Source organism: Microtus pennsylvanicus, chromosome 9 (assembly GCF_037038515.1).
Source record: "Microtus pennsylvanicus isolate mMicPen1 chromosome 9, mMicPen1.hap1, whole genome shotgun sequence".
NCBI classification, from domain to species: Eukaryota; Metazoa; Chordata; class Mammalia; order Rodentia; family Cricetidae; genus Microtus; species Microtus pennsylvanicus.
Genome location: NC_134587.1, coordinates 50,747,488 through 50,771,909, shown reverse-complemented (window position 1 = coordinate 50,771,909; position 24,422 = coordinate 50,747,488). Strand labels below are relative to the sequence as shown.

General features: G+C 51.9%; 1 protein-coding gene across 6 annotated transcripts in view; it reads left to right on the top strand.

Moving 5' to 3' along the window:
- Ttll11 (tubulin tyrosine ligase like 11) overlaps positions 1-24,422 on the top strand; it is a 234,613-nt gene that overhangs the window by 72,033 nt on the left and 138,158 nt on the right. For all 6 annotated transcript variants that reach the window (XR_012911832.1, XR_012911833.1, XM_075986022.1 and 3 more), the window contains one exon: positions 19,245-19,820. Coding sequence is in view for 4 of the 6 variants with exons in the window: in XM_075986022.1 (XP_075842137.1) it covers positions 19,245-19,820 (576 nt within the window). In the remaining 2 variants the exon portion in view is untranslated. The remainder of the gene's footprint in view (positions 1-19,244; positions 19,821-24,422) is intronic.

Here is a 24,422-nt window from a genome sequence, read left to right as displayed (position 1 = left end):
CTTCACAGACTACCCAGTAGACAGGAACGGAAATAGACAAGTTTTCCTAGAAAGTGTCAGTACTGAAATTTGAATTACCACCTACCAAAGCCTTGTAAAAACAAGTCTGTAGTCCTTGTCCCCCAACAGGTACTCAGAAACATGACTGGGGACACGGGGAAGTGTCAGGAGCACCAGGCAGGGCTGACCACAGGGCAGATGTCCTCCATCCTTTGAGGTGCAGTATGAGGGGGCTGATGTTGAGGAGGCCCTCGGGGAAAACAGACAAACACAAAATAACTGTCTGTTTTGCTAGTTATTTGAAAGTCCTGGGCAAGTCTCCATGCCTCTTGGCCTTGGGTTCTCTGTTCATAAAGTTTGCACACGGGCACAAATGCACACTCGCGTGCAGTGTGATTTTCTTCCTGAGCCTTGAAGGGCTGAGTGTGAAGGGACAGACAGTTGGATGCACGCGGCAAAGTGGAAGGAAGAGACCTGTTTGGGGGGTTGCAAACCAGGACAGCACTGTGCTGTGCATGCTGGGTAGGAACTCGGCAAGCAAGGAGGAGCCGAGGGACCAGTAGAAGCCATGGACAAGCACACATGAAGGAATGAAAGGGGATGGGACAGGGTGGGGAATGGGGCTGCTGGGGTGGGTGAGTCGGGGTTGCCCGCCAAAGGAGGGCTCCTCCGTGTGAGCATGTCACACACGTGTGGCCAGCAACAACCTGAGGGAATCCTTAGTGTCGCTTCTTTTAAACCAACACTCATCTGTAATGAAACCACAGGACACTTTTTTTCTCATTTAAAAATTTTAATTTAGGATTTCCGAACTGGAATCCTTCCAGAGTCCGTTACGGTGTCAGGCACCGCCTTTCCACGTGGTCCATGGCCCCCTAAAGTCAGAGCTGAAGGTGTCAGGAACTACACACCAGAACAAGCTATCCTGCTTCCCGGTTTAAAATCCAGGGCTCGTCCTTGCCAGACAGCCCCTCGTGTTTTCTTTTCAGATTGGGAGAGTTACTGTATCAAAATTAATTTTCTTGAGGAAATATTGAGGAATGAGGTTACAGACACTGAAATTAACTTCGTGGCAAGGGCTGATGATCAGTTCAGGATGACTTGGTGGAAGGGCCCCTCCCCCACTTCTTCCCAGTGATACCTGCTCTTTCCCATAGTCCCTCAATCTGTACCTGGAACAGCACCATCTCCATGACTACTGAAGCCCTAAACCCTGAGCTCTTCCTTCCTCCACCTCTCCATATCCATCTGGTTCCTAGCAACCTGCCTCTTCTCTTTCCCACCCCCCTGCCCCTGTTCAGGCCTTCAGGGTTCCTGTGACCATGACATCTTCTTATATCGGTCTCAGACCTCCTATGTGGCAGTTCTCGTGGGGGTCGCCATCCATCTCCTGCTGAAAATCTATAAGTTGTCTGCAGGTCAGCTCAGAAGATGGATGCCTCGCGATATTTGTGCCCTTTTCTGACTCCAGTTCTGGGGTGTACCCTTCTTCATTTCCCAAGATGATCTGCTCTGTGCAGCCATCATCACCTGGTGACCACACCTCTCTCCCGAACTCTAGACTCATGTCCAAGCATGGGGACTGGAATGAGAATGTCCCCCATAGGCTCTGTGTTTAAACAACTTGGTCCCCAGCTGGTGGCACTGTTCAGGGAGGTTTAAGAGGTGCAGCCTTGCTGGAAGAATGTGTCACTAGGTTTGGGGAGTTGAAAGACCCACACCATTTCTAGTTAGTGCTCCCAGCTTCCTGCTTGTGGTTTAAGGTCTGAGCTTTTGGCTTTGCTACTTCAGTCACCATGAACTCTTATCCCCCCAGGAGCCATTAACCAAAATAACCTTTCTGTAAGCTGCATTGGCCATGGTGTTTTATCACAGTGGCAAAGAAGTCACTAAAACACCGACTGACAAGCACTCCCAGCTGTGTGTCCTTTGGTCCCTCTACCTGGCTCATCACCTTGCCCTGCCTCCCACTCCCCACTCCCTGCTAAATCTTCCCTGCTCTTAGTTCCCTAGCCCATATGCCCCTCGCCCTAGTCCAAGAGTAGTTTCTCGTCATTGTAACGAAACACTTGATCTAAACAACTGAAAGGAGGGAGGACCTGGTGCAGTTTTAGACTGTTAGGGGTTTAGGCCCATGATTGTCTGGCTCTACTGCTGTGGGCCTGGGGTGAGGTAAACATGGCGGAGGGCAGGAGGGGAAACAGCTCACCTCATGTGGGTGGGCAGCAGAGAGGTGACAAGAAGGGGTCTCAGAGACCAACGTCCCCCACTAGCCTCCACTCCCATAGGGCCCCACCTCCCACTAGTCTATCCCAACTATTTTTAAACTTTTTTTAAATGGTTCAATTCTATGTATTCGTGTGTGGGAGCATGTGCATGTGAGCAAGCACCTGTTGGAAGAGGTTGGATCCCCGAGCCAGAGTTATGGGCAGCTGCGAGCCTCCTGACATAGGTGCTGGGAACCCAGCTCTGGCTCTGCAAAAACAGCATGAGCTCCACACTGCTGAGCCTTCGCTCCAGCTTGTCCATTCATATTCTGAGTTCATCAGTGGGATAATCTGCTGATAAAGGCAGAGCCTCAGTCTGCAGGGTCTCACTTGGGAATACTGCATACATTGGAGGAGGAGCCGCTGTGACAGGAGGCTTTGGGAGCAAGCAGTTCCTATCTAAAGTGTCACGCACTGGGTCTGTGTATTTTGCTCAACCTTCCTCCTTCCCTCCAGTTCCACTGTCTTGTTGCAGCATTTTCTCTCAGTCCTTGAACATCTGACCCAGAACATTTTCTGTCCAGGGGCTGAAAGATCATTCCATGACACGTATCAATTCTTTTCTTCCTTCTCAAAAGCACGTTAGGAAGTCCCCACCTTTACACGGTATCACCCAAAGTCCCAGGAATGAAATTCAAGGTCCTTGCCAGTTAGGCTCACCTCTCCCACCAGAGTGTAATATATTCATTTTAGACATGGACTCTAGAATCTGACTGCCTAAGTTCTAACCCTGGTTTCCTCTCTAGTGGCTGTATTACTTTTGGCAGTTTAATAGACATCTCTACCTCCTCCCCTCCATTTTCTGCCCAATAAAATAAGATTTTTGTTAGGATTAAATGTGAGGAAATGTGTAGAACAGTGCCTGACCAATAGCATCATGAGCTGTTCACTCACCCCTGTTGATGTCATGAGTGGGACCCTTGTGTAGATTGCCATTGGGTCTCCCTCACCTGTGTGTGCTGACACTGGTCCTCTCTCACCTGTGTGTGCTGACGTTGTCCTCTCTCACCTGTGTGTGCTGACATTGTCCTCTCTCACCTGTGTGTGCTGACACTGGTCCTCTCTCACCTGTGTGTGCTGACGTTGTCCTCTCTCACCTGTGTGTGCTGATGTTGTCCTCTCTCACCTGTGTGTGCTGACGTTGTCCTCTCTCACCTGTGTGTGCTGACGTTGTCCTCTCTCACCTGTGTGTGCTGACGTTGTCCTCTCTGACCTGTGTGTGCTGACGTTGTCCTCTCTCACCTGTGTGTGCTGACGTTGTCCTCTCTCACCTGTGTGTGCTGACACTGGTCCTCTCTCACCTGTGTGTGCTGACGTTGTCCTCTCTCACCTGTGTGTGCTGACATTGTCCTCTCTCACCTGTGTGTGCTGACACTGGTCCTCTCTCACCTGTGTGTGCTGACGTTGTCCTCTCTCACCTGTGTGTGCTGATGTTGTCCTCTCTCACCTGTGTGTGCTGACGTTGTCCTCTCTCACCTGTGTGTGCTGACGTTGTCCTCTCTGACCTGTGTGTGCTGACGTTGTCCTCTCTCACCTGTGTGTGCTGACGTTGTCCTCTCTCACCTGTGTGTGCTGACACTGGTCCTCTCTCACCTGTATGTGCTGACACTGGTCCTCTCTCACCTGTGTGTGCTGACGTTGTCCTCTCTCACCTGTGTGTGCTGACACTGGTCCTCTCTCACCTGTGTGTGCTGACACTGGTCCTCTCTCACCTGTGTGTGCTGATGTTGTCCTCTCTCACCTGTGTGTGCTGACGTTGTCCTCTCTCACCTGTGTGTGCTGACGTTGCTCTCACCTGTGTGTGCTGACGTTGTCCTCTCTCACCTGTATGTGCTGACATTGTCCTCTCTCACCTGTGTGTGCTGACACTGGTCCTCTCACCTGTGTGTGCTGACGTTGTCCTCTCTCACCTGTGTGTGCTGACGTTGCTCGCGCTCACCTGTGTGTGCTGACGTTGTCCTCTCTCACCTGTGTGTGCTGACGTTGTCCTCTCTCACCTGTGTGTGCTGACGTTGTCCTCTCTCACCTGTGAGTGCTGACGTTGTCCTCTCTCACCTGTGTGTGCTGACGTTGTCCTCTCACCTGTGTGTGCTGACACTGGTCCTCTCTCACCTGTGTGTGCTGACGTTGTCCTCTCTCACCTGTGTGTGCTGATGTTGTCCTCTCTCACCTGTGTGTGCTGACACTGGTCCTCTCTCACCTGTGTGTGCTGACGTTGTCCTCTCTCACCTGTGTGTGCTGACGTTGTCCTCTCTCACCTGTATGTGCTGACGTTGTCCTCTCTCACCTGTGTGTGCTGACGTTGTCCTCTCTCACCTGTGTGTGCTGACGTTGTCCTCTCTCACCTGTGTGTGCTGACGTTGTCCTCTCTCACCTGTGTGTGCTGACACTGGTCCTCTCTCACCTGTGTGTGCTGACGTTGTCCTCTCTCACCTGTGTGTGCTGACGTTGTCCTCTCTCACCTGTGTGTGCTGACACTGGTCCTCTCTCACCTGTGTGTGCTGACGTTGTCCTCTCTCACCTGTGTGTGCTGACGTTGTCCTCTCTCACCTGTGTGTGCTGACGTTGTCCTCTCTCACCTGTGTGTGCTGACGTTGTCCTCTCTCACCTGTGTGTGCTGACACTGGTCCTCTCTCACCTGTGTGTGCTGACGTTGTCCTCTCTCACCTGTGTGTGCTGACGTTGTCCTCTCTCACCTCTGTGTGCTGACGTTGTCCTCTCTCACCTGTGTGTGCTGACGTTGTCCTCTCTCACCTGTGTGTGCTGACGTTGTCCTCTCTCACCTGTGTGTGCTGACACTGGTCCTCTCTCACCTGTGTGTGCTGACGTTGTCCTCTCTCACCTGTGTGTGCTGACGTTGTCCTCTCTCACCTGTGTGTGCTGACGTTGTCCTCTCTCACCTGTGTGTGCTGACGTTGTCCTCTCTCACCTGTGTGTGCTGACACTGGTCCTCTCTCACCTGTGTGTGCTGATGTTGTCCTCTCTCACCTGTGTGTGCTGACGTTGTCCTCTCTCACCTGTGTGTGCTGACGTTGTCCTCTCTCACCTGTGTGTGCTGACGTTGTCCTCTCTCACCTGTGTGTGCTGACACTGGTCCTCTCTCACCTGTGTGTGCTGATGTTGTCCTCTCTCACCTGTGTGTGCTGACGTTGTCCTCTCTCACCTGTGTGCTGACACTGGTCCTCTCTCACCTGTGTGTGCTGACGTTGTCCTCTCTCACCTGTATGTGCTGACGTTGTCCTCTCTCACCTGTGTGTGCTGACGTTGTCCTCTCTCACCTGTGTGTGCTGACGTTGTCCTCTCTCACCTGTGTGTGCTGACACTGGTCCTCTCTCACCTGTGAGTGCTGACACTGGTCCTCTCTCACCTGTGTGTGCTGACATTGTCCTCTCTCACCTGTGTGTGCTGACACTGGTCCTCTCTCACCTGTGTGTGCTGACACTGGTCCTCTCTCACCTGTGTGTGCTGACACTGGTCCTCTCTCACCTGTGTGTGCTGACACTGGTCCTCTCTCACCTGTGTGTGCTGACGTTGTCCTCTCTCACCTGTGTGTGCTGACACTGGTCCTCTCTCACCTGTGTGTGCTGACGTTGTCCTCTCTCACCTGTGTGTGCTGACGTTGTCCTCTCTCACCTGTGTGTGCTGACGTTGTCCTCTCTCACCTGTGTGTGCTGACGTTGTCCTCTCTCACCTGTGTGTGCTGACACTGGTCCTCTCTCACCTGTGTGTGCTGATGTTGTCCTCTCTCACCTGTGTGTGCTGACGTTGTCCTCTCTCACCTGTGTGTGCTGACGTTGTCCTCTCTCACCTGTGTGTGCTGACGTTGTCCTCTCTCACCTGTGTGTGCTGACACTGGTCCTCTCTCACCTGTGTGTGCTGATGTTGTCCTCTCTCACCTGTGTGTGCTGACGTTGTCCTCTCTCACCTGTGTGCTGACACTGGTCCTCTCTCACCTGTGTGTGCTGACGTTGTCCTCTCTCACCTGTATGTGCTGACGTTGTCCTCTCTCACCTGTGTGTGCTGACGTTGTCCTCTCTCACCTGTGTGTGCTGACGTTGTCCTCTCTCACCTGTGTGTGCTGACACTGGTCCTCTCTCACCTGTGAGTGCTGACACTGGTCCTCTCTCACCTGTGTGTGCTGACATTGTCCTCTCTCACCTGTGTGTGCTGACACTGGTCCTCTCTCACCTGTGTGTGCTGACACTGGTCCTCTCTCACCTGTGTGTGCTGACACTGGTCCTCTCTCACCTGTGTGTGCTGACACTGGTCCTCTCTCACCTGTGTGTGCTGACACTGGTCCTCTCTCACCTGTGTGTGCTGACGTTGTCCTCTCTCACCTGTGTGTGCTGACACTGGTCCTCTCTCACCTGTGTGTGCTGACACTGGTCCTCTCTCACCTGTGTGTGCTGACATTGTCCTCTCTCACCTGTGTGTGCTGACACTGGTCCTCTCTCACCTGTGTGTGCTGACACTGGTCCTCTCTCACCTGTGTGTGCTGACGTTGTCCTCTCTCACCTGTGTGTGCTGACACTGGTCCTCTCTCACCTGTGTGTGCTGACACTGGTCCTCTCTCACCTGTGTGTGCTGATGTTGTCCTCTCTCACCTGTGTGTGCTGACACTGGTCCTCTCTCACCTGTATGTGCTGACGTTGTCCTCTCTCACCTGTGTGTGCTGACGTTGTCCTCTCTCACCTGTGTGTGCTGACGTTGTCCTCTCTCACCTGTGTGTGCTGACGTTGTCCTCTCTCACCTGTGTGTGCTGATGTTGTCCTCTCTCACCTGTGTGTGCTGATGTTGTCCTCTCTCACCTGTGTGTGCTGACACTGGTCCTCTCTCACCTGTGTGTGCTGACGTTGTCCTCTCTCACCTGTGTGTGCTGACGTTGTCCTCTCTCACCTGTGTGTGCTGACGTTGTCCTCTCTCACCTGTGTGTGCTGACACTGGTCCTCTCTCACCTGTGTGTGCTGACGTTGTCCTCTCTCACCTGTGTGTGCTGACGTTGTCCTCTCTCACCTGTGTGTGCTGACGTTGTCCTCTCTCACCTGTGTGTGCTGACGTTGTCCTCTCTCACCTGTGTGTGCTGACACTGGTCCTCTCTCACCTGTGTGTGCTGATGTTGTCCTCTCTCACCTGTGTGTGCTGACGTTGTCTTCTCTCACCTGTGTGTGCTGACGTTGTCCTCTCTCACCTGTGTGTGCTGACGTTGTCCTCTCTCACCTGTGTGTGCTGACACTGGTCCTCTCTCACCTGTGTGTGCTGATGTTGTCCTCTCTCACCTGTGTGTGCTGACGTTGTCCTCTCTCACCTGTGTGCTGACACTGGTCCTCTCTCACCTGTGTGTGCTGACGTTGTCCTCTCTCACCTGTATGTGCTGACGTTGTCCTCTCTCACCTGTGTGTGCTGACGTTGTCCTCTCTCACCTGTGTGTGCTGACGTTGTCCTCTCTCACCTGTGTGTGCTGACGTTGTCCTCTCTCACCTGTGTGTGCTCACACTGGTCCTCTCTCACCTGTGTGTGCTGACACTGGTCCTCTCTCACCTGTGTGTGCTGACGTTGTCCTCTCTCACCTGTGTGTGCTGACGTTGTCCTCTCTCACCTGTGTGTGCTGACGTTGTCCTCTCTCACCTGTGTGTGCTGACGTTGTCCTCTCTCACCTGTGTGTGCTGACACTGGTCCTCTCTCACCTGTGAGTGCTGACACTGGTCCTCTCTCACCTGTGTGTGCTGACATTGTCCTCTCTCACCTGTGTGTGCTGACACTGGTCCTCTCTCACCTGTGTGTGCTGACACTGGTCCTCTCTCACCTGTGTGTGCTGACACTGGTCCTCTCTCACCTGTGTGTGCTGACACTGGTCCTCTCTCACCTGTGTGTGCTGACACTGGTCCTCTCTCACCTGTGTGTGCTGACGTTGTCCTCTCTCACCTGTGTGTGCTGACGTTGTCCTCTCTCACCTGTGTGTGCTGATGTTGTCCTCTCTCACCTGTGTGTGCTGATGTTGTCCTCTCTCACCTGTGTGTGCTGACACTGGTCCTCTCTCACCTGTATGTGCTGACGTTGTCCTCTCTCACCTGTGTGTGCTGACGTTGTCCTCTCTCACCTGTGTGTGCTGACGTTGTCCTCTCTCACCTGTGTGTGCTGACGTTGTCCTCTCTCACCTGTGTGTGCTGATGTTGTCCTCTCTCACCTGTGTGTGCTGATGTTGTCCTCTCTCACCTGTGTGTGCTGACGTTGTCCTCTCTCACCTGTGTGTGCTGACGTTGTCCTCTCTCACCTGTGTGTGCTGACACTGGTCCTCTCTCACCTGTATGTGCTGACGTTGTCCTCTCTCACCTGTGTGTGCTGACGTTGTCCTCTCTCACCTGTGTGTGCTGACGTTGTCCTCTCTCACCTGTGTGTGCTGACGTTGTCCTCTCTCACCTGTGTGTGCTGACGTTGTCCTCTCTCACCTGTGTGTGCTGACACTGGTCCTCTCTCACCTGTGTGTGCTGACGTTGTCCTCTCTCACCTGTGTGTGCTGACGTTGTCCTCTCTCACCTGTGTGTGCTGACATTGTCCTCTCTCACCTGTGTGTGCTGACGTTGTTCTCTCTCACCTGTGTGTGCTGACGTTGTCCTCTCTCACCTGTGTGTGCTGACGTTGTTCTCTCTCACCTGTGTGTGCTGACGTTGTCCTCTCTCACCTGTGTGTGCTGACGTTGTCCTCTCTCACCTGTGTGTGCTGACACTGGTCCTCTCTCACCTGTGTGTGCTGACATTGTCCTCTCTCACCTGTGTGTGCTGACGTTGTCCTCTCTCACCTGTGTGTGCTGACGTTGTCCTCTCTCACCTGTGTGTGCTGACACTGGTCCTCTCTCACCTGTGTGTGCTGACGTTGTCCTCTCTCACCTGTGTGTGCTGACGTTGTCCTCTCTCACCTGTGTGTGCTGACGTTGTTCTCTCTCACCTGTGTGTGCTGACACTGGTCCTCTCTCACCTGTGTGTGCTGACACTGGTCCTCTCTCACCTGTGTGTGCTGACACTGGTCCTCTCTCACCTGTATGTGCTGACGTTGTCCTCTCTCACCTGTGTGTGCTGACGTTGTCCTCTCTCACCTGTGTGTGCTGACGTTGTCCTCTCTCACCTGTGTGTGCTGACGTTGTCCTCTCTCACCTGTGTGTGCTGACGTTGTCCTCTCTCACCTGTGTGTGCTGACGTTGTCCTCTCTCACCTGTGTGTGCTGACACTGGTCCTCTCTCACCTGTGTGTGCTGACACTGGTCCTCTCTCACCTGTGTGTGCTGACACTGGTCCTCTCTCACCTGTGTGCTGACGTTGTCCTCTCTCACCTGTGTGTGCTGACGTTGTCCTCTCTCACCTGTGTGTGCTGACGTTGTCCTCTCTCACCTGTGTGTGCTGACACTGGTCCTCTCTCACCTGTGTGTGCTGACGTTGTCCTCTCTCACCTGTGTGTGCTGACGTTGTCCTCTCTCACCTGTGTGTGCTGACACTGGTCCTCTCTCACCTGTGTGTGCTGACGTTGTCCTCTCTCACCTGTGTGTGCTGACGTTGTCCTCTCTCACCTATGTGTGCTGACGTTGTCCTCTCTCACCTGTGTGTGCTGACGTTGTCCTCTCTCACCTGTGTGTGCTGACACTGGTCCTCTCTCACCTGTGTGTGCTGACACTGGTCCTCTCTCACCTGTGTGTGCTGACGTTGTCCTCTCTCACCTGTGTGTGCTGACACTGGTCCTCTCTCACCTGTGTGTGCTGACGTTGTCCTCTCTCACCTGTGTGTGCTGACACTGGTCCTCTCTCACCTGTGTGTGCTGACGTTGTCCTCTCTCACCTGTGTGTGCTGACGTTGTCCTCTCTCACCTGTGTGTGCTGACGTTGTCCTCTCTCACCTGTGTGTGCTGACGTTGTCCTCTCTCACCTGTGTGTGCTGACACTGGTCCTCTCTCACCTGTGTGTGCTGACGTTGTCCTCTCTGACCTGTGTGTGCTGACGTTGTCCTCTCTCACCTGTGTGTGCTGACACTGGTCCTCTCTCACCTGTGTGTGCTGACGTTGTCCTCTCTCACCTGTGTGTGCTGACGTTGTCCTCTCTCACCTGTGTGTGCTGACGTTGTCCTCTCTCACCTGTGTGTGCTGACGTTGTCCTCTCTCACCTGTGTGTGCTGACGTTGTCCTCTCTCACCTGTGTGTGCTGACGTTGTCCTCTCTCACCTGTGTGTGCTGACGTTGTCCTCTCTCACCTGTGTGTGCTGACGTTGTCCTCTCACCTGTGTGTGCTGACACTGGTCCTCTCTCACCTGTGTGTGCTGACGTTGTCCTCTCTCACCTGTGTGTGCTGACGTTGTCCTCTCTCACCTGTGTGTGCTGACGTTGTCCTCTCTCACCTGTGTGTGCTGACACTGGTCCTCTCTCACCTGTGTGTGCTGACGTTGTCCTCTCTGACCTGTGTGTGCTGACGTTGTCCTCTCTCACCTGTGTGTGCTGACACTGGTCCTCTCTCACCTGTGTGTGCTGACGTTGTCCTCTCTCACCTGTGTGTGCTGACGTTGTCCTCTCTCACCTGTGTGTGCTGACACTGGTCCTCTCTCACCTGTATGTGCTGACACTGGTCCTCTCTCACCTGTGTGTGCTGACGTTGTCCTCTCTCACCTGTGTGTGCTGACGTTGTCCTCTCTCACCTGTGTGTGCTGACGTTGTCCTCTCTCACCTGTGTGTGCTGACGTTGTCCTCTCTCACCTGTGTGTGCTGACACTGGTCCTCTCTCACCTGTGTGTGCTGACGTTGTCCTCTCTCACCTGTGTGTGCTGACACTGGTCCTCTCTCACCTGTGTGTGCTGACACTGGTCCTCTCTCACCTGTGTGTGCTGACGTTGTCCTCTCTCACCTGTGTGTGCTGACGTTGTCCTCTCTCACCTGTGTGTGCTGACGTTGTCTTCTCTCACCTGTGTGTGCTGACATTGTCCTCTCTCACCTGTGTGTGCTGACGTTGTCCTCTCTCACCTGTGTGTGCTGACGTTGTCCTCTCTCACCTGTGTGTGCTGACGTTGTCCTCTCTCACCTGTGTGTGCTGACGTTGTCCTCTCTCACCTGTGTGTGCTGACGTTGTCCTCTCTCACCTGTGTGTGCTGACGTTGTCCTCTCTCACCTGTGTGTGCTGACGTTGTCCTCTCTCACCTGTGTGTGCTGACACTGGTCCTCTCTCACCTGTGTGTGCTGACGTTGTCCTCTCTCACCTGTGTGTGCTGACGTTGTCCTCTCTCACCTGTGTGTGCTGACACTGGTCCTCTCTCACCTGTGTGTGCTGACGTTGTCCTCTCTCACCTGTGTGTGCTGACGTTGTCCTCTCTCACCTGTGTGTGCTGACGTTGTCCTCTCTCACCTGTGTGTGCTGACGTTGTCCTCTCTCACCTGTGTGTGCTGACGTTGTCCTCTCTCACCTGTGTGTGCTGACACAGGTCCTCTCTCACCTGTGTGTGCTGACGTTGTCCTCTCTCACCTGTGTGTGCTGACGTTGTCCTCTCTCACCTGTGTGCTGACACTGGTCCTCTCTCACCTGTGTGTGCTGACGTTGTCCTCTCTCACCTGTGTGTGCTGACGTTGTCCTCTCTCACCTGTGTGTGCTGACACTGGTCCTCTCTCACCTGTGTGTGCTGACACAGGTCCTCTCTCACCTGTGTGTGCTGACACTGGTCCTCTCTCACCTGTGTGTGCTGACACTGGTCCTCTCTCACCTGTGTGTGCTGACACTGGTCCTCTCTCACCTGTGTGTGCTGACGTTGTCCTCTCTCACCTGTGTGTGCTGACGTTGTCCTCTCTCACCTGTGTGTGCTGACGTTGTCCTCTCTCACCTGTGTGTGCTGACGTGGTCCTCTCTCACCTGTGTGTGCTGACGTTGTCCTCTCTCACCTGTGTGTGCTGACGTTGTCCTCTCTCACCTGTGTGTGCTGATGTTGTCCTCTCTCACCTGTGTGTGCTGACACTGGTCCTCTCTCACCTGTATGTGCTGACGTTGTCCTCTCTCACCTGTGTGTGCTGACGTTGTCCTCTCTCACCTGTGTGTGCTGACGTTGTCCTCTCTCACCTGTGTGTGCTGACACTGGTCCTCTCTCACCTGTGTGTGCTGACGTTGTCCTCTCTCACCTGTGTGTGCTGACACTGGTCCTCTCTCACCTGTGTGTGCTGACACTGGTCCTCTCTCACCTGTGTGTGCTGACACAGGTCCTCTCTCACCTGTGTGTGCTGACGTTGTCCTCTCTCACCTGTGTGTGCTGACACTGGTCCTCTCTCACTTGTGTGTGCTGACGTTGTCCTCTCTCACCTGTGTGTGCTGACGTTGTCCTCTCTCACCTGTGTGTGCTGACACAGGTCGTCTCTCACCTGTGTGTGCTGACACTGGTCCTCTCTCACCTGTGTGTGCTGACACTGGTCCTCTCTCACCTGTGTGTGCTGACATTGTCCTCTCTCACCTGTATATGCTGACGTCCTCTCTCACCTGTATGTGCTGACACTGGTCCTCTCTCACCTGTGTGTGCTGACGTTGTCTTCTCTCACCTGTGTGTGCTGACATTGTCCTCTCTCACCTGTGTGTGCTGACGTTGTCCTCTCTCACCTGTGTGTGCTGACGTTGTCCTCTCTCACCTGTGTGTGCTGACGTTGTCCTCTCTCACCTGTGTGTGCTGACGTTGTCCTCTCTCACCTGTGTGTGCTGACGTTGTCCTCTCTCACCTGGGTGTGCTGACGTTGCTCGCACTCACTTGCTATTCTCCAACATTGGCCGTCTCCTAAATGTCACCTACTTTCTCCTGTTTTGTCGTTTGATTAAGTTCTTTGCAGCTACCTCAGTCCACCTCCCTGTTTGCCCTTCTGATGGCCCATGTGCCCTCCCTGTCTGTCCTTGGTCACCTAAGTATCAACTGCCCTCAGTCTTAGCTGGCCTCAGAAATCATCTTGTATATCAAGTGTTGGAATTACCACAAGACTGGGTCCCTGTGACCTACCCAATGTTCATTTTGTTACATCTATTTTGTCTGTCAAAGCCTTGTTTGTCCTGAAGATGCACAGCCTGTGCCTATGGCACCAAGGGCCTGGGTTATGACGGAATGCAGATCCTCTGGTACGACAAAGCATGGCTCTCACTAGCTTTGACATCCCTGGTGTCATTGTAAATCAGAAGTCCCTATGCCTGCTCTCAATACTTCCTTGTGGCTTCCTAGTCCAACTGCTGAATCCCTCCAATACTGCAGCTTGCTTCTCCCACCTACCCGGCCTGATGGCCCCAAACACATCCTGAGTCTCTTGCCCACACCCTGCTGTCGCATCCTGCGTTCTGGTGGTGACACACGGCATGACCTCCCAGTGTGGGTAATGTAACTTACATGTTTGTGACACAGCCTCCAACAGAGGCGATGTCAAGATAAACCCTGCTCAGCAGGTGTCAGCTAGCTGGATCCCGGGACTGGCTAATCCTAATAAGCCCCTGATTCTACAGGGGAGCACAGAAGAGCACAGAGGTCCGGTGATTTTCCATGGCCATACGACAGTTAGAAATGACCTGGAAACATTTAACATAAATCCACCAAAGACTAGAGTAATATGCAGAAAAGTTCACCAGCCTCATCTTTTTTTCTCTTGTGGTGTGTGTGTGGTTTGTGTGTATGTTGTGTGGTATTGTATGAGTGGTCTGTGGTATGTGTGGTGTGTGTCTGGTGTGTGTGATGTGCATGTGGTATATTTGGTATGTGTGTGGTATGTTGGTGTGTGCATGTGTTATGTTGTGTGTGTATGTGTGTGATATGTGGTGTGAGTGCGTATAATATATGTGCTGTATGTGGTATGTGCGTATGTGTGTGTGATATATGTGGTGTGTGTATGATATATGTGGTGTATTATGTGGAGTACGTCGTGTATGTGCTGTAGGTGGTATGTGGTATTGTGCTGTTTGTGGTGTGCGTGGTTTATGTGCTCTATGTGTGGTATGTAGGTGTATGTGGTATATTTGTTATGTGTCTGTGGTGCATGTCCTGTATATGATGTATGTGGTGTGTGTCTGTGGTGTGTGTGTGTGTGTGTGATGTATGTATATGTATGGTGTCTATATGTGATGTGTGGTGTGTGTATGTGGTATGTGTGTTTGTGGTATATTGTGGTGTGTATATGGTGTGTGTACGTGTGTGCATGTGTGTGTATGTGGTATATGTGGTGTGTATGTGTGTGTATGTGGTATATGTGGTGTGTGTGGTGCATGTGGTGTGTGTATGTGTGTGCATGTCTGTGTATGTGGTATATGTGGGGGGGTGTGTGTGTGTGATGTATGTATATGTATGGTGTGTATATGTGATGTGTGGTGTGTGTATGTGGTATGTGTGTTTGTGGTATATTGTGGTATGTATGTGGTGTGTGTATGTGTGTGCATGTGGTATATGTGGTTTGTATGTGGTGTGTGTATGTGTGTGCATGTGTGTGTATGTGGTATATGATGTGTGTGGTGCATGTGGTGTGTGTGTGTATGTGGTATGTGTGTTTGTGGTATATTGTGGTGTGTATGTGGTGTGTGTACGTGTGTGCATGTGTGTGTATGTGGTATATGTGGTGTGTGTGGTGCATGTGGTGTGTGTATGTGTGTATGTGTGTGTATGTGGTATATGTGGTGTGTATGTGTGTGTATGTGGTATATGTGGTGTGTGTGGTGCATGTGGTGTGTGTATGTGTGTGCATGTCTGTGTATGTGGTATATGTGGGGCGTGTGTGTGTGTGTGTGTGTGTGTGAGACTGTAGGTGTGCACATTTGTGCATGTGCAGGCCAGAAACTGCTACAAGCATCTCCAGAGCTCTTTTCCACCTTAGCTTTAGAGACTGCCTGAGCTCATCGGCTCAGCTGTGCTGGCTAGTCAAGAAGCCCTGGGATCTGCCTGCCTCAGTGCTCTCTGCCCCATCCCAGTTCTGGCATCACAGGCCTGTGCCACCATGCCGGCTTTTCTCTGGTTGCTGGGGCTAGAACTCAGGTCCACACCCTTGTGCTACAGACACTCTGCCATCTGAGCCGTCTCCTTGCCCGTAGCCGTATCACTTTTAAAGTGCAAAGTTCAACGGTACAAGCATCACCACCACCCATCTGTAGAATGTTTTAAAGTTCCTGAGCATCTGAAATGTAGACTCTAAACAACCACCACCCCAGGCCCTGGCAAACGCCCTCTACTTGTGTATTGTTAAGGATTTGACTTCTTGGGGACCTTGTATGGTGTGATCCTTCAGTACTTGCCTTTCGTATTTGGCTTGTTTCTCTACAGAGTCCTCAAGGTTGCTGCCTTCCTAGAATTCCCTTCCATTTTAAGGCTAATAATATCCCATTTAAGTAATTGTTGGAAATTTGAACAGCCTGGCTTTCCCAGCCGCCTTTCCAAAATATCCACTAGGGGGCAGTAAAAGATGCAGAAAATTTCAATAAGCCTCCTGAGTTGAGTGCCAAGCAAGCTGGCCTAGGCATCCTGTCTGTATCTCTCTCAGCCATCCATGTATACAGTTACAAGATAATGGATTTCACATCCGAAAGTAGAGCTGGATAAGCCAGAGATACCATCAGCTGTAGCTTCAGAGCCGTCTTCCTTGCACTCTGGCAAACACTAAGGTGTAGAACTTCATTTCCAATAGTAGCTTCAGAATCACATATCCAGGTCTCAGCTGAAATCAAGTCAAAATTTTCAGTGGGAGGTGAGGGTCAGGGTGAAGGTGGGGCCTAGAGAGAGAAACTGTATTTAACATGAGTCGTTGGAGGGAAAGCCAGAAGTCAGAAGACTTTGGGGGGGGAGGGGAGTGGTGCGTGTGTGTGTGTGCACGCGCACAGCGCGCACATGTTTGTGTAGGCCAGAGGTCAAAGCCAGATGTCTTTCTCAGTTGTGCTCCCCTCTTCTGTTTTTGAGGCAGGGTCTCTCACTGAGCCTGGAGCTCAGCAGCTCATGTAGAGTGGCTCACGGGCGAGCCCCAGGCATCCCCCTGTCTCTGTCTCCCTGGTGCTGAGATTACAGGCTTACACCAGCATGCCCAGCTTTTTGTGGGAGATCAAACTCGGGTCCTGCTGGCATGGCAGTTGCTGTGATGACTGAGCCAGGCTGTGGCACTTGACTCTGATCGCACTAGGAACCCAGACACAGGTTTGAAACTGGTGCATCCCAGACAGCTCAGGGTCCATAGAGCAGTTGTTCTGAGACAGCCATCTTTAGGGTGAGGTCGGAGCCCAGATGTCAGCAGTGTCTGACCTAGCAAGAGAGCCTTTCCTACAGCAGTCAGAAAACAGATCTTGGATTTTATCTTAGCAAAAGTAAAAATGGCCAGGTGAACCTGAGGTGGGACCAAGAGACCTGGCTTCTCATCCTAGGTGCCCACTAGCTCAGCTAGGGGACCCAAGGCGAGTCCTGTCGCCTCTCTGGGCCTCAGCCTCCCCTTTGAGTTATAGGTGGATGGCATGATGTCCATCTGCAAGGATCCTTTCAGTTCAGAAAATTCAACGATTCTATTAGAATTAATAATCTTGATTTGTAGTGACGACTCTGGCAAAGAGCAGGAAAAAGCATTCAACAGTGTAATAAATGACAGGGATTATTGACCATGTAGTTTAATTTATTTAAGCCACATACCCCGAATTCAAAGAAGAAAATATCACTCCTGATAATATATTGAACTGTTAGTATCATTGGCCTGGAAAAGGCTTTTCAGAGGCAGAAATTACCCATCAGGGCAAACTTGGCATTTTTCACTGGCTAATGCATTTGTCCGTCACACCCATAGTTACTGTAAAGGCCATGCATGTGGATGCCCTGGATGAATATTAAATAACGACATAAACGTCAAGGTCACCACTGCAGGAAAGGCTCTGTGGAGGACCTGAGAGGTGGATTGATCTTTTGTGAAGTTCCATTCCGGAACCCTGCTGACGTGGAGGAAGCAGTTGATGGAGCCATTATTAAGGCTCTAGGTGTCTCTTCATTGTTAAGGATCTTTTACAAGCCCGAGGAATCAGCAAAAGCTTCAGTTAGAAATATAGGTCAGTCAGAGAGATAAGTACATTCCAGAGTGCAGATGGCCTGGGTCAGGCTTACACAGCGAAGGCAAAGGCTGACGGGAGGCCAGCCCTTAACCATCAACACCTCTGCCAGCCTTCCGGGCACTGCTCTTAGTGACAGCTCAGAACAGAGCTTCTGTACCGGGAGCTGCAGGGAGCAAGGTGACCCCTACGCCTCTGCCTGTCTTCACATGTCCCCACTGAAGACCTCCTCCCTCAACGTCTCAGTCTTCTGCTTCCGTAGCTTCCCAAAGCACCCTAACACGGACAGACGTCTGGATGTCTCTCCCGGTCGGTTTGTAAAGAATAGAACACATGTCTTTCAGCTCCACTGTCCAATGTCAAGATGCTGGTAGCTGGTGAGGGACCTTTTCCTGCATCACAAGGTGGCAAAGAGCATCACAGGATGCGACATGGCAAATGTGCCAGGGGACAGTGGAGAGGTGTGGTCGCTCTTCATTTCTTATGAAGCCACAAGCCTCCATTCTCATAGCTTCCCCAGCTTTGCCTGCCGAGTTTCCACCTTGAGATACCATTTGCCTGCTGAGTTTCCACCTTGAGATATCATTCATATATACATACAGGGGTTAAATTTCCGGCATGTGAGCTCCAAAGGAATACCATGATGCCACAGCCTGGAGGACACAGTTACCTGTAAATCATACACAACCACGGGTTTCGATCTGAATTCTGGCCAAGTGCCTGGAACATCATGAGAGTGTCCTGCTGACCTAGATCAGGGAGGAAGGCAAATGCTGCAGCAGACAGAACCTAATTCTCAAAAAGTTCAAACAGGTCAGAGGATGGGCCAAGTCTGTGAGACACCCTTAACAAACCAGAAAACGCTTTCTCATGTGCTGACTCAGGGTGGCTGAGCTTAGGGCTTTGTACATTTTGGTCGATCACGTCTCTGTATTATCCCATTGAAGGGTGAAAGGAATATGGGGGAAGGCACAGGGCTTCCGAGTCCTCAGTCCCAACTCTGCCACCTCCCCAGTTGAACTGGCAAGTTACTCTATCTTTGAAAATGACAGTGGTCGGGCTTTCGTCCCTCACACGTCAGCTTTTGTGTTCTTAGTCTGCTACATTTATTTTCTCCTTGAGTCCTCAGCCCAGTATCAGTCCTGGAGCTGAGAATGTAGCTCAGCTGGACGCATGCTTGCCCAGCTTGCACAGAGGTGGCTCAGCTGGACGCATGCTTGCCCAGCTTGCACAGAGGTGGCTCAGCTGGACGCATGCTTGCCCAGCTTGCACAGAGGTGGCTCAGCTGGACGCATGCTTGCCCAGCTTGCACAGAGGTGGCTCAGCTGGACGCATGCTTGCCCAGCTTGCACAGAGTCCAGCACCACATGTGCCAGGTGTGATGTTTGCTCATCTGTAATCCCAGCACTTGGCAGGTGAAGAGCTCAAGGTCATCCCTAGCTACAGAGCAAGTTCAAAGCCAGGTTAGACAAGGTACCCTGTCTCAAAACAAAGAAGATTCAGAAAAAGAAGATAGTTTTAGTTCTATGTAGCAGATATGGAAGGTAGAAATAATTTGTGCCGTGACAGCCAGGACTTGAACCCAGGCAGAGGCTCTTTCCTCTCACACATAGCAGCTGCATCTCTCTCTAACAGCCTTGTTTTCTGGGAGGGTTTGATGAAGTAATGTGTGTAAAGTGCCATGTCACGGGCACTCACAGATTGCATCAAGCCACTGTCATTGTTACTAGTTCCGTGACTTGCACAAGAATACAACTGACAATGTGACTTGAACTCAGGTCTTACGGTTGCGTTTCTAACCCATGTTCCACCTCCCCCTAGAGTAGAAGACTGAGGACGGTCCCATGTCATGGTACCCCAGGATAGTGTCATCTCAGTGGAAGACACCCAGTGAGCACTGGGGAACCGGGATCCTGACGCAACATTAAAGGTTCTTTCCCTCCCTCCCAGGTTCGGATGGTGAAAGATGGTGACCCGACCTGGAAGCCCACCTTTATTGTGAAACCAGACAGCGGTTGTCAGGGCGATGGAATCTACCTCATTAAAGATCCCAATGACATCCGCATGACTGGGACCCTCCAGAACAGGCCAGCAGTGGTCCAGGAGTACATCTGTAAGCCTCTCCTTATTGACAAGCTCAAGTTTGACATCCGGCTGTACGTCCTGCTCAAGTCCTTGGAGCCCTTAGAGATTTATATAGCCAAAGATGGACTCTCTAGATTTTGTACAGAGCCGTATCACGAGCCGAGCCCCCAGAACCTGCACCACGTCTTCATGCACTTGACCAACTACTCGCTCAACATCCACAGCAGCAAGTTCGTCCACTCTGACAGCGCCAGTACGGGCAGCAAGAGGACTTTCTCTAGCATTCTCTGTAGACTCTCTTCCAAAGGCATTGATATCAAGAAGGTCTGGTCTGACATCATCTCCTTGGTGATCAAGACTGTCATTGCCCTGACTCCAGAGCTCAAAGTTTTCTACCAATCAGACATCCCTACAGGGAGGCCAGGGCCCACCTGCTTCCAGGTAACCGTACCAGCTTCCACCCGCTATGGGATGCAGGATGGGGCAGGATGGCCAGATGCGGGGATATAGGAGCTAACCGCCTCAGGCTTTTGAAACCTCTAGTCAACTTCCAACTTTCTCTCTCCAATAAGGGAGGGCAAGCCACTCCCCTCTTTGAACCATAGATCTGTAGGATTTGTACAGTCTTCACTCATCGAAGAATTGTTACACCTACCTAGTAGGAGGTCAGGTATTGTTGTAGAATTCTGCTGCCCAATGCCAAGAATCCATAGTGGGAGAAAGAGCCACTAAGATGCAACTAATGGAGTATTACAAGTGATAGAATCAAATAGGAAATGGAGCAGGTGCTATGGGACTGTGGACCCATCTACCATTCCTGACTGAGTCCAGGATGGCTCCTTGAAGTTTAGCTAAAAAACAGCAGGGAAGAGTGCACTGAGATGGCCACAGAAGGTTCTAGGTGGAGACATGTTGCCTTGGAGGTAAGAGGGAAGCCTGGTGTGTCTGTGGCTACGGTTGGGGTTAAGGCCCAGATGAGGGATCTGAGAGACAGTGAAGAGGGAAAGTAGGTTAGGACCAAGTGGTGGAGTACCCAAGGGCAGTGGCCACCACCAGAGGGCTATAAACAGATTCCGCCCATGTTATATTTTCAGATTCCCAAGTACACAGTTCCTTGTTCTGTGAGTTAGGGCTGAGTCAAGGCTGGCTGCAAGATTGCAATGAGACCAATGCTTCTGTGTAATCAGAAGATGCTGCCTCTGAGGAGGGATGTCTTGGTAGGCATGGAGAGACTAGGTAACACTGGGTGCCATCTGAGAGGCTGACTGGCTAGGCCTGGAGAAAGAGAAGAGATGGTAGCCGAGAGAAGAGGAACTAAGATGGAGACTTGGGCCCTTGGAAGGATAGAGAGAGGTTGTGGCTAGCAAAGGCCCAGCTAGGAGGGAAGGAAGGCCAGGAGCTGGAGGCAAAATGCCTGTGTGGCAGCTAAAAGGAGAGGTTGATACAAGTTGATGTTTGGGCTGGCGTCCAGGAGAGACAGGAAGGTCTAAGAGAGAACTGAAAACTCACCCACAGCAGCACCGAGGGCAAACGTGTCAGAAATGTCCAGGAAGAGACTCAGAGAACACCTGGGCATGGGCTGCAGCCTCAGACGCTGCCAGGAGGCCAAGACCATCCTGAAGACTGTCCCTTATGTTCACTGACACTTCCTGGGGAGTCTAGCAAGAACTAACTGTCTTGGGCAATCAGCCAGTCTGTGAGGGGGAAGAAAATGGAGAATGGTTTGAAACAGCTTTTAAGAACATGGATGTCAGGGATGAGACAGAGGCATGGAGACCAGGCACTCACTTTGCTGCCACCAGATCTGTTAGAACAGGCCAGCCAAGAAGAGCCTCTGGGATCCGCTCCAGCGGAGCTGTGCAGTGTGTGTGTGTGTGTGTGTGTGTGTGTGTGTGTGTGTGTAATGAAAGAACAGAAGATACTTGTAGTGGTCACACTGACCCACTGCCCGGCCCCTATTAGCATCTCCTCCCTATGCCACTCCCCAGCCTGTCCTCGACACGACCACTTTCTGAACCTTATTGCTGACCATTTCTTCAATTTTTAGAACTATACGTGGTCATGCACGAATGTCCCCTAGACAGGACACTGTCTTATTTGACTTGCTTCTGAGCTTCCTAAAATCCCTGGTGTGAAGTCCTGTCCCCTGAGGCCCTTACAGCCTCATGGGCAGCATTCCAAAGGTCTGTCTGACTGCCGGGGCCGCTGGCGGCTTCGCTTGCACTGGTATGTTAAGTTTGCACATATGTTTGTCGCTTTTTCTGTCACGGAAGATCAGTGTTTCCTGACTCTGCTAGGAGGGTCACAGTAAGGAGCAGGCATGAGGAGAGGGATCGGAGCAATGTCTCTCCCAGGGGTGGGAACTGAGGCAGTGTGAGAAGCAGGAAGTGGTAATTGTCCTCTAGAGTCCCACCCATGATCCCAGGGCCCCCATGCCTTCGGTTCCTAAGCAGGTGTGTCCAATAGCCATGAAGACAAGGTTAGGAAGGGCAGGTGAGGAGGACTTCAAGGCATGCTGGAGCAAAGAAGTCCTGACCAAGGCCACCACAAAGGGAGGGCAGAGAGGCTCTGTGATGTGGTCACACACAGGGCTGATCCCTGAGGACTGTGGGGCCAGGCCTGTTCGGTAGTGATAGCTATTCTAGGAGCATGACATGGGGTCAGGCAAGTATGGCCAAACCACAGAGCCCCAGGATGGCCAAAGTAGCAGCAGGGAGAGCTGGGATGGTCATTTGCACGTCTTGCAGTAGACAGGCAGCAACAAGCAGCCTTCGGGGTGGGGGCAGGGCCAGTTGTAGAGAACTGAAGGCCCAGATGCAGAGCTGCTGCTGATTTGGTCAGGTCACATCTAGCAGATGGGCTCAAGGTCTCGGACCTTTTGCTACTGCTTGACCACACTGAATGCTCTCTGAGGAGACAACTCCATGTGTGCTGGTGTCTTTCTTACCACAGTGCCACTGGGGTTCTCTCTGTACACTCACACCCGAAGGGCGCATTGGGAAGTGATATGCGTGAAAAGGCTTTAACAAGGTATCCAGTGGTACCCGCTGACCATTTGTTGGCAAGGGAGAGGAACTGGCATCCCACTCCCTACCCAGGTCACTCCTGTATTTGTATGTGTGTGTGTTACTTTTCAGGATGCTCCTAGCTGGGCTCCAGATAGCTGAGCAGAATTAGAACAGGTTTGGGCCATAGTAACCATTTGCCATGTGACCTGTCCTAAGTCACATGACTTTTCAGGAGCACAGTTTCCTCATCTGCCTGGCAGGGTTGATGTCCAACTCACATGAGATAAGGGCTGCGAAGCAAACTGTTGAGACGCTGCACAAACACAAGAAGTTATTTCTTTGCTAGGTAGCCCTTGTAGCAGGCTAGGCAAGATGGCAGCACTGCAGAAGATAAGCTCCAGCCAACCAAATTACATTCATCTGGGGCATGTGGCTGCGACCCTGTTCCAGCCATGACCACAGTAATGACTTGGAAAATGTGGCAGCCAAGCAACAGCTGGCACAGCTCAGCTGTGGTCGGATCTCCCGTAGTCTGCTGCTGAGAAACACAGCTGCCCGGTCATTCCAGCCCATTCTGTGTCATTGTCCAGGCAGCTGAGCCACAGAGCCTCCTGGCTGCTGACTTAAGGGCAGCAGTGTGACCTTGACTTAAACATCAAGGTCATCCAAGGTGTAGTCAATCGCGTGACAGAAACACAAGCAGAGAAAAGGCTTCTGCTCGGCTCCCAAGGTTCTTCTCGCTCTGTGGCTTAGTCTGTATACTTTTCCTGCTCCCCACATCTAATTCTGCCCTTGGCCATGACCCTTCTGTTGGATGTCTAGAATTATAACTTTTCTAAGGCCTAGCATGATCCTCTTTCTCTCTGTGCCCTCTTCCTTACCCCACAGCCCAGACACTCGACCAGACAGAAACAGAATCAGTGAGGTGGTAACGGGGGTTTCCTCCTCAGCATAGTGGGTTTGAGTTCCTCCCAGCTCCCTCTTACAGCAACTGCTGCTGGCGAGCTTGATAAGCCATCCTTTCCTAGTCTGGGGTTCCTTACCCACAAGGAGTGAACATGCTCGTAAGCTACACCCCAGAGCTGTCGCATGCTCTAGTAAGAGCTGTGTGGAGCAGCCCCTAACACACAGCAGTCCCTTAGGTTGGATGTTTATTACATTGGTTCCTATGACAACAGTTCTCACACCTGACCCCAGGGCAGGACCTTGAAGTTAGGTAAATTTGGGCCACCTTTCTCATTTTAATGTTAACTGGGATGTTGGTATTGCGAGGTTTGGAACCAAGTTTGGCAAACAAGCCCTTGGTCTGGCTCGCTAGCTTCCGGTGCCTCAACCGTTGTTCTCCCAAACCAGATCTGCATCCCTTCCCTTGGGCACCACCAGTGCTGTCCTGGTTGGGTTGTCGGTTCTCTGCTGCCCTGGCCAGCCTGCTTTGCTCTCTCCTGTTCCATGGTTCTGATAGTCAGTGCCTCCCGAAGAGGTTCAGACCACTCTTTGTGATACCTTCCTTGACCACTATGATAGTTGTTATTTTCCTCTGGAATCTAGCACGCTCCCTGGGTTCCGACCGAGATAAAGCCTAAGCTAGGTATGGGCCCGTGGCTAAGGCCCAGGCAAGGTCAGTGCCTCTAAGGGAAACTCCATTTAGTGTGGAAGACTCACAATGACAATCATAGCTCCTTGTAGGTCATGCTGTCCAAAGGCACGCACAGCATCAGGGGACAGTTAACTGCCCAGCTGAAGGCTCCCAGAGGAGGGGATGCCTACGTGAATGCAAGGCAAGAGAGGTTTGCACAGCAAACAGTGAGGGGTTCACATTCTCCCAGATTCCCTGCAACCTTACTGGCTGTTCCTCCTGAGCCCCTTCCCTGGACCTGTCAATACTGGAGCCCACTAGGGATGGATTCTGGAAATTTGTCTTTGTATATCTACATCACTTCCTTAACCATCTCATCCTGCCCTGTGTGTGGCTTTAGGGACCAGTCACACACACTTGATTCTGAAATTCATATTGCTAATCTTGACTTCTGCTTGA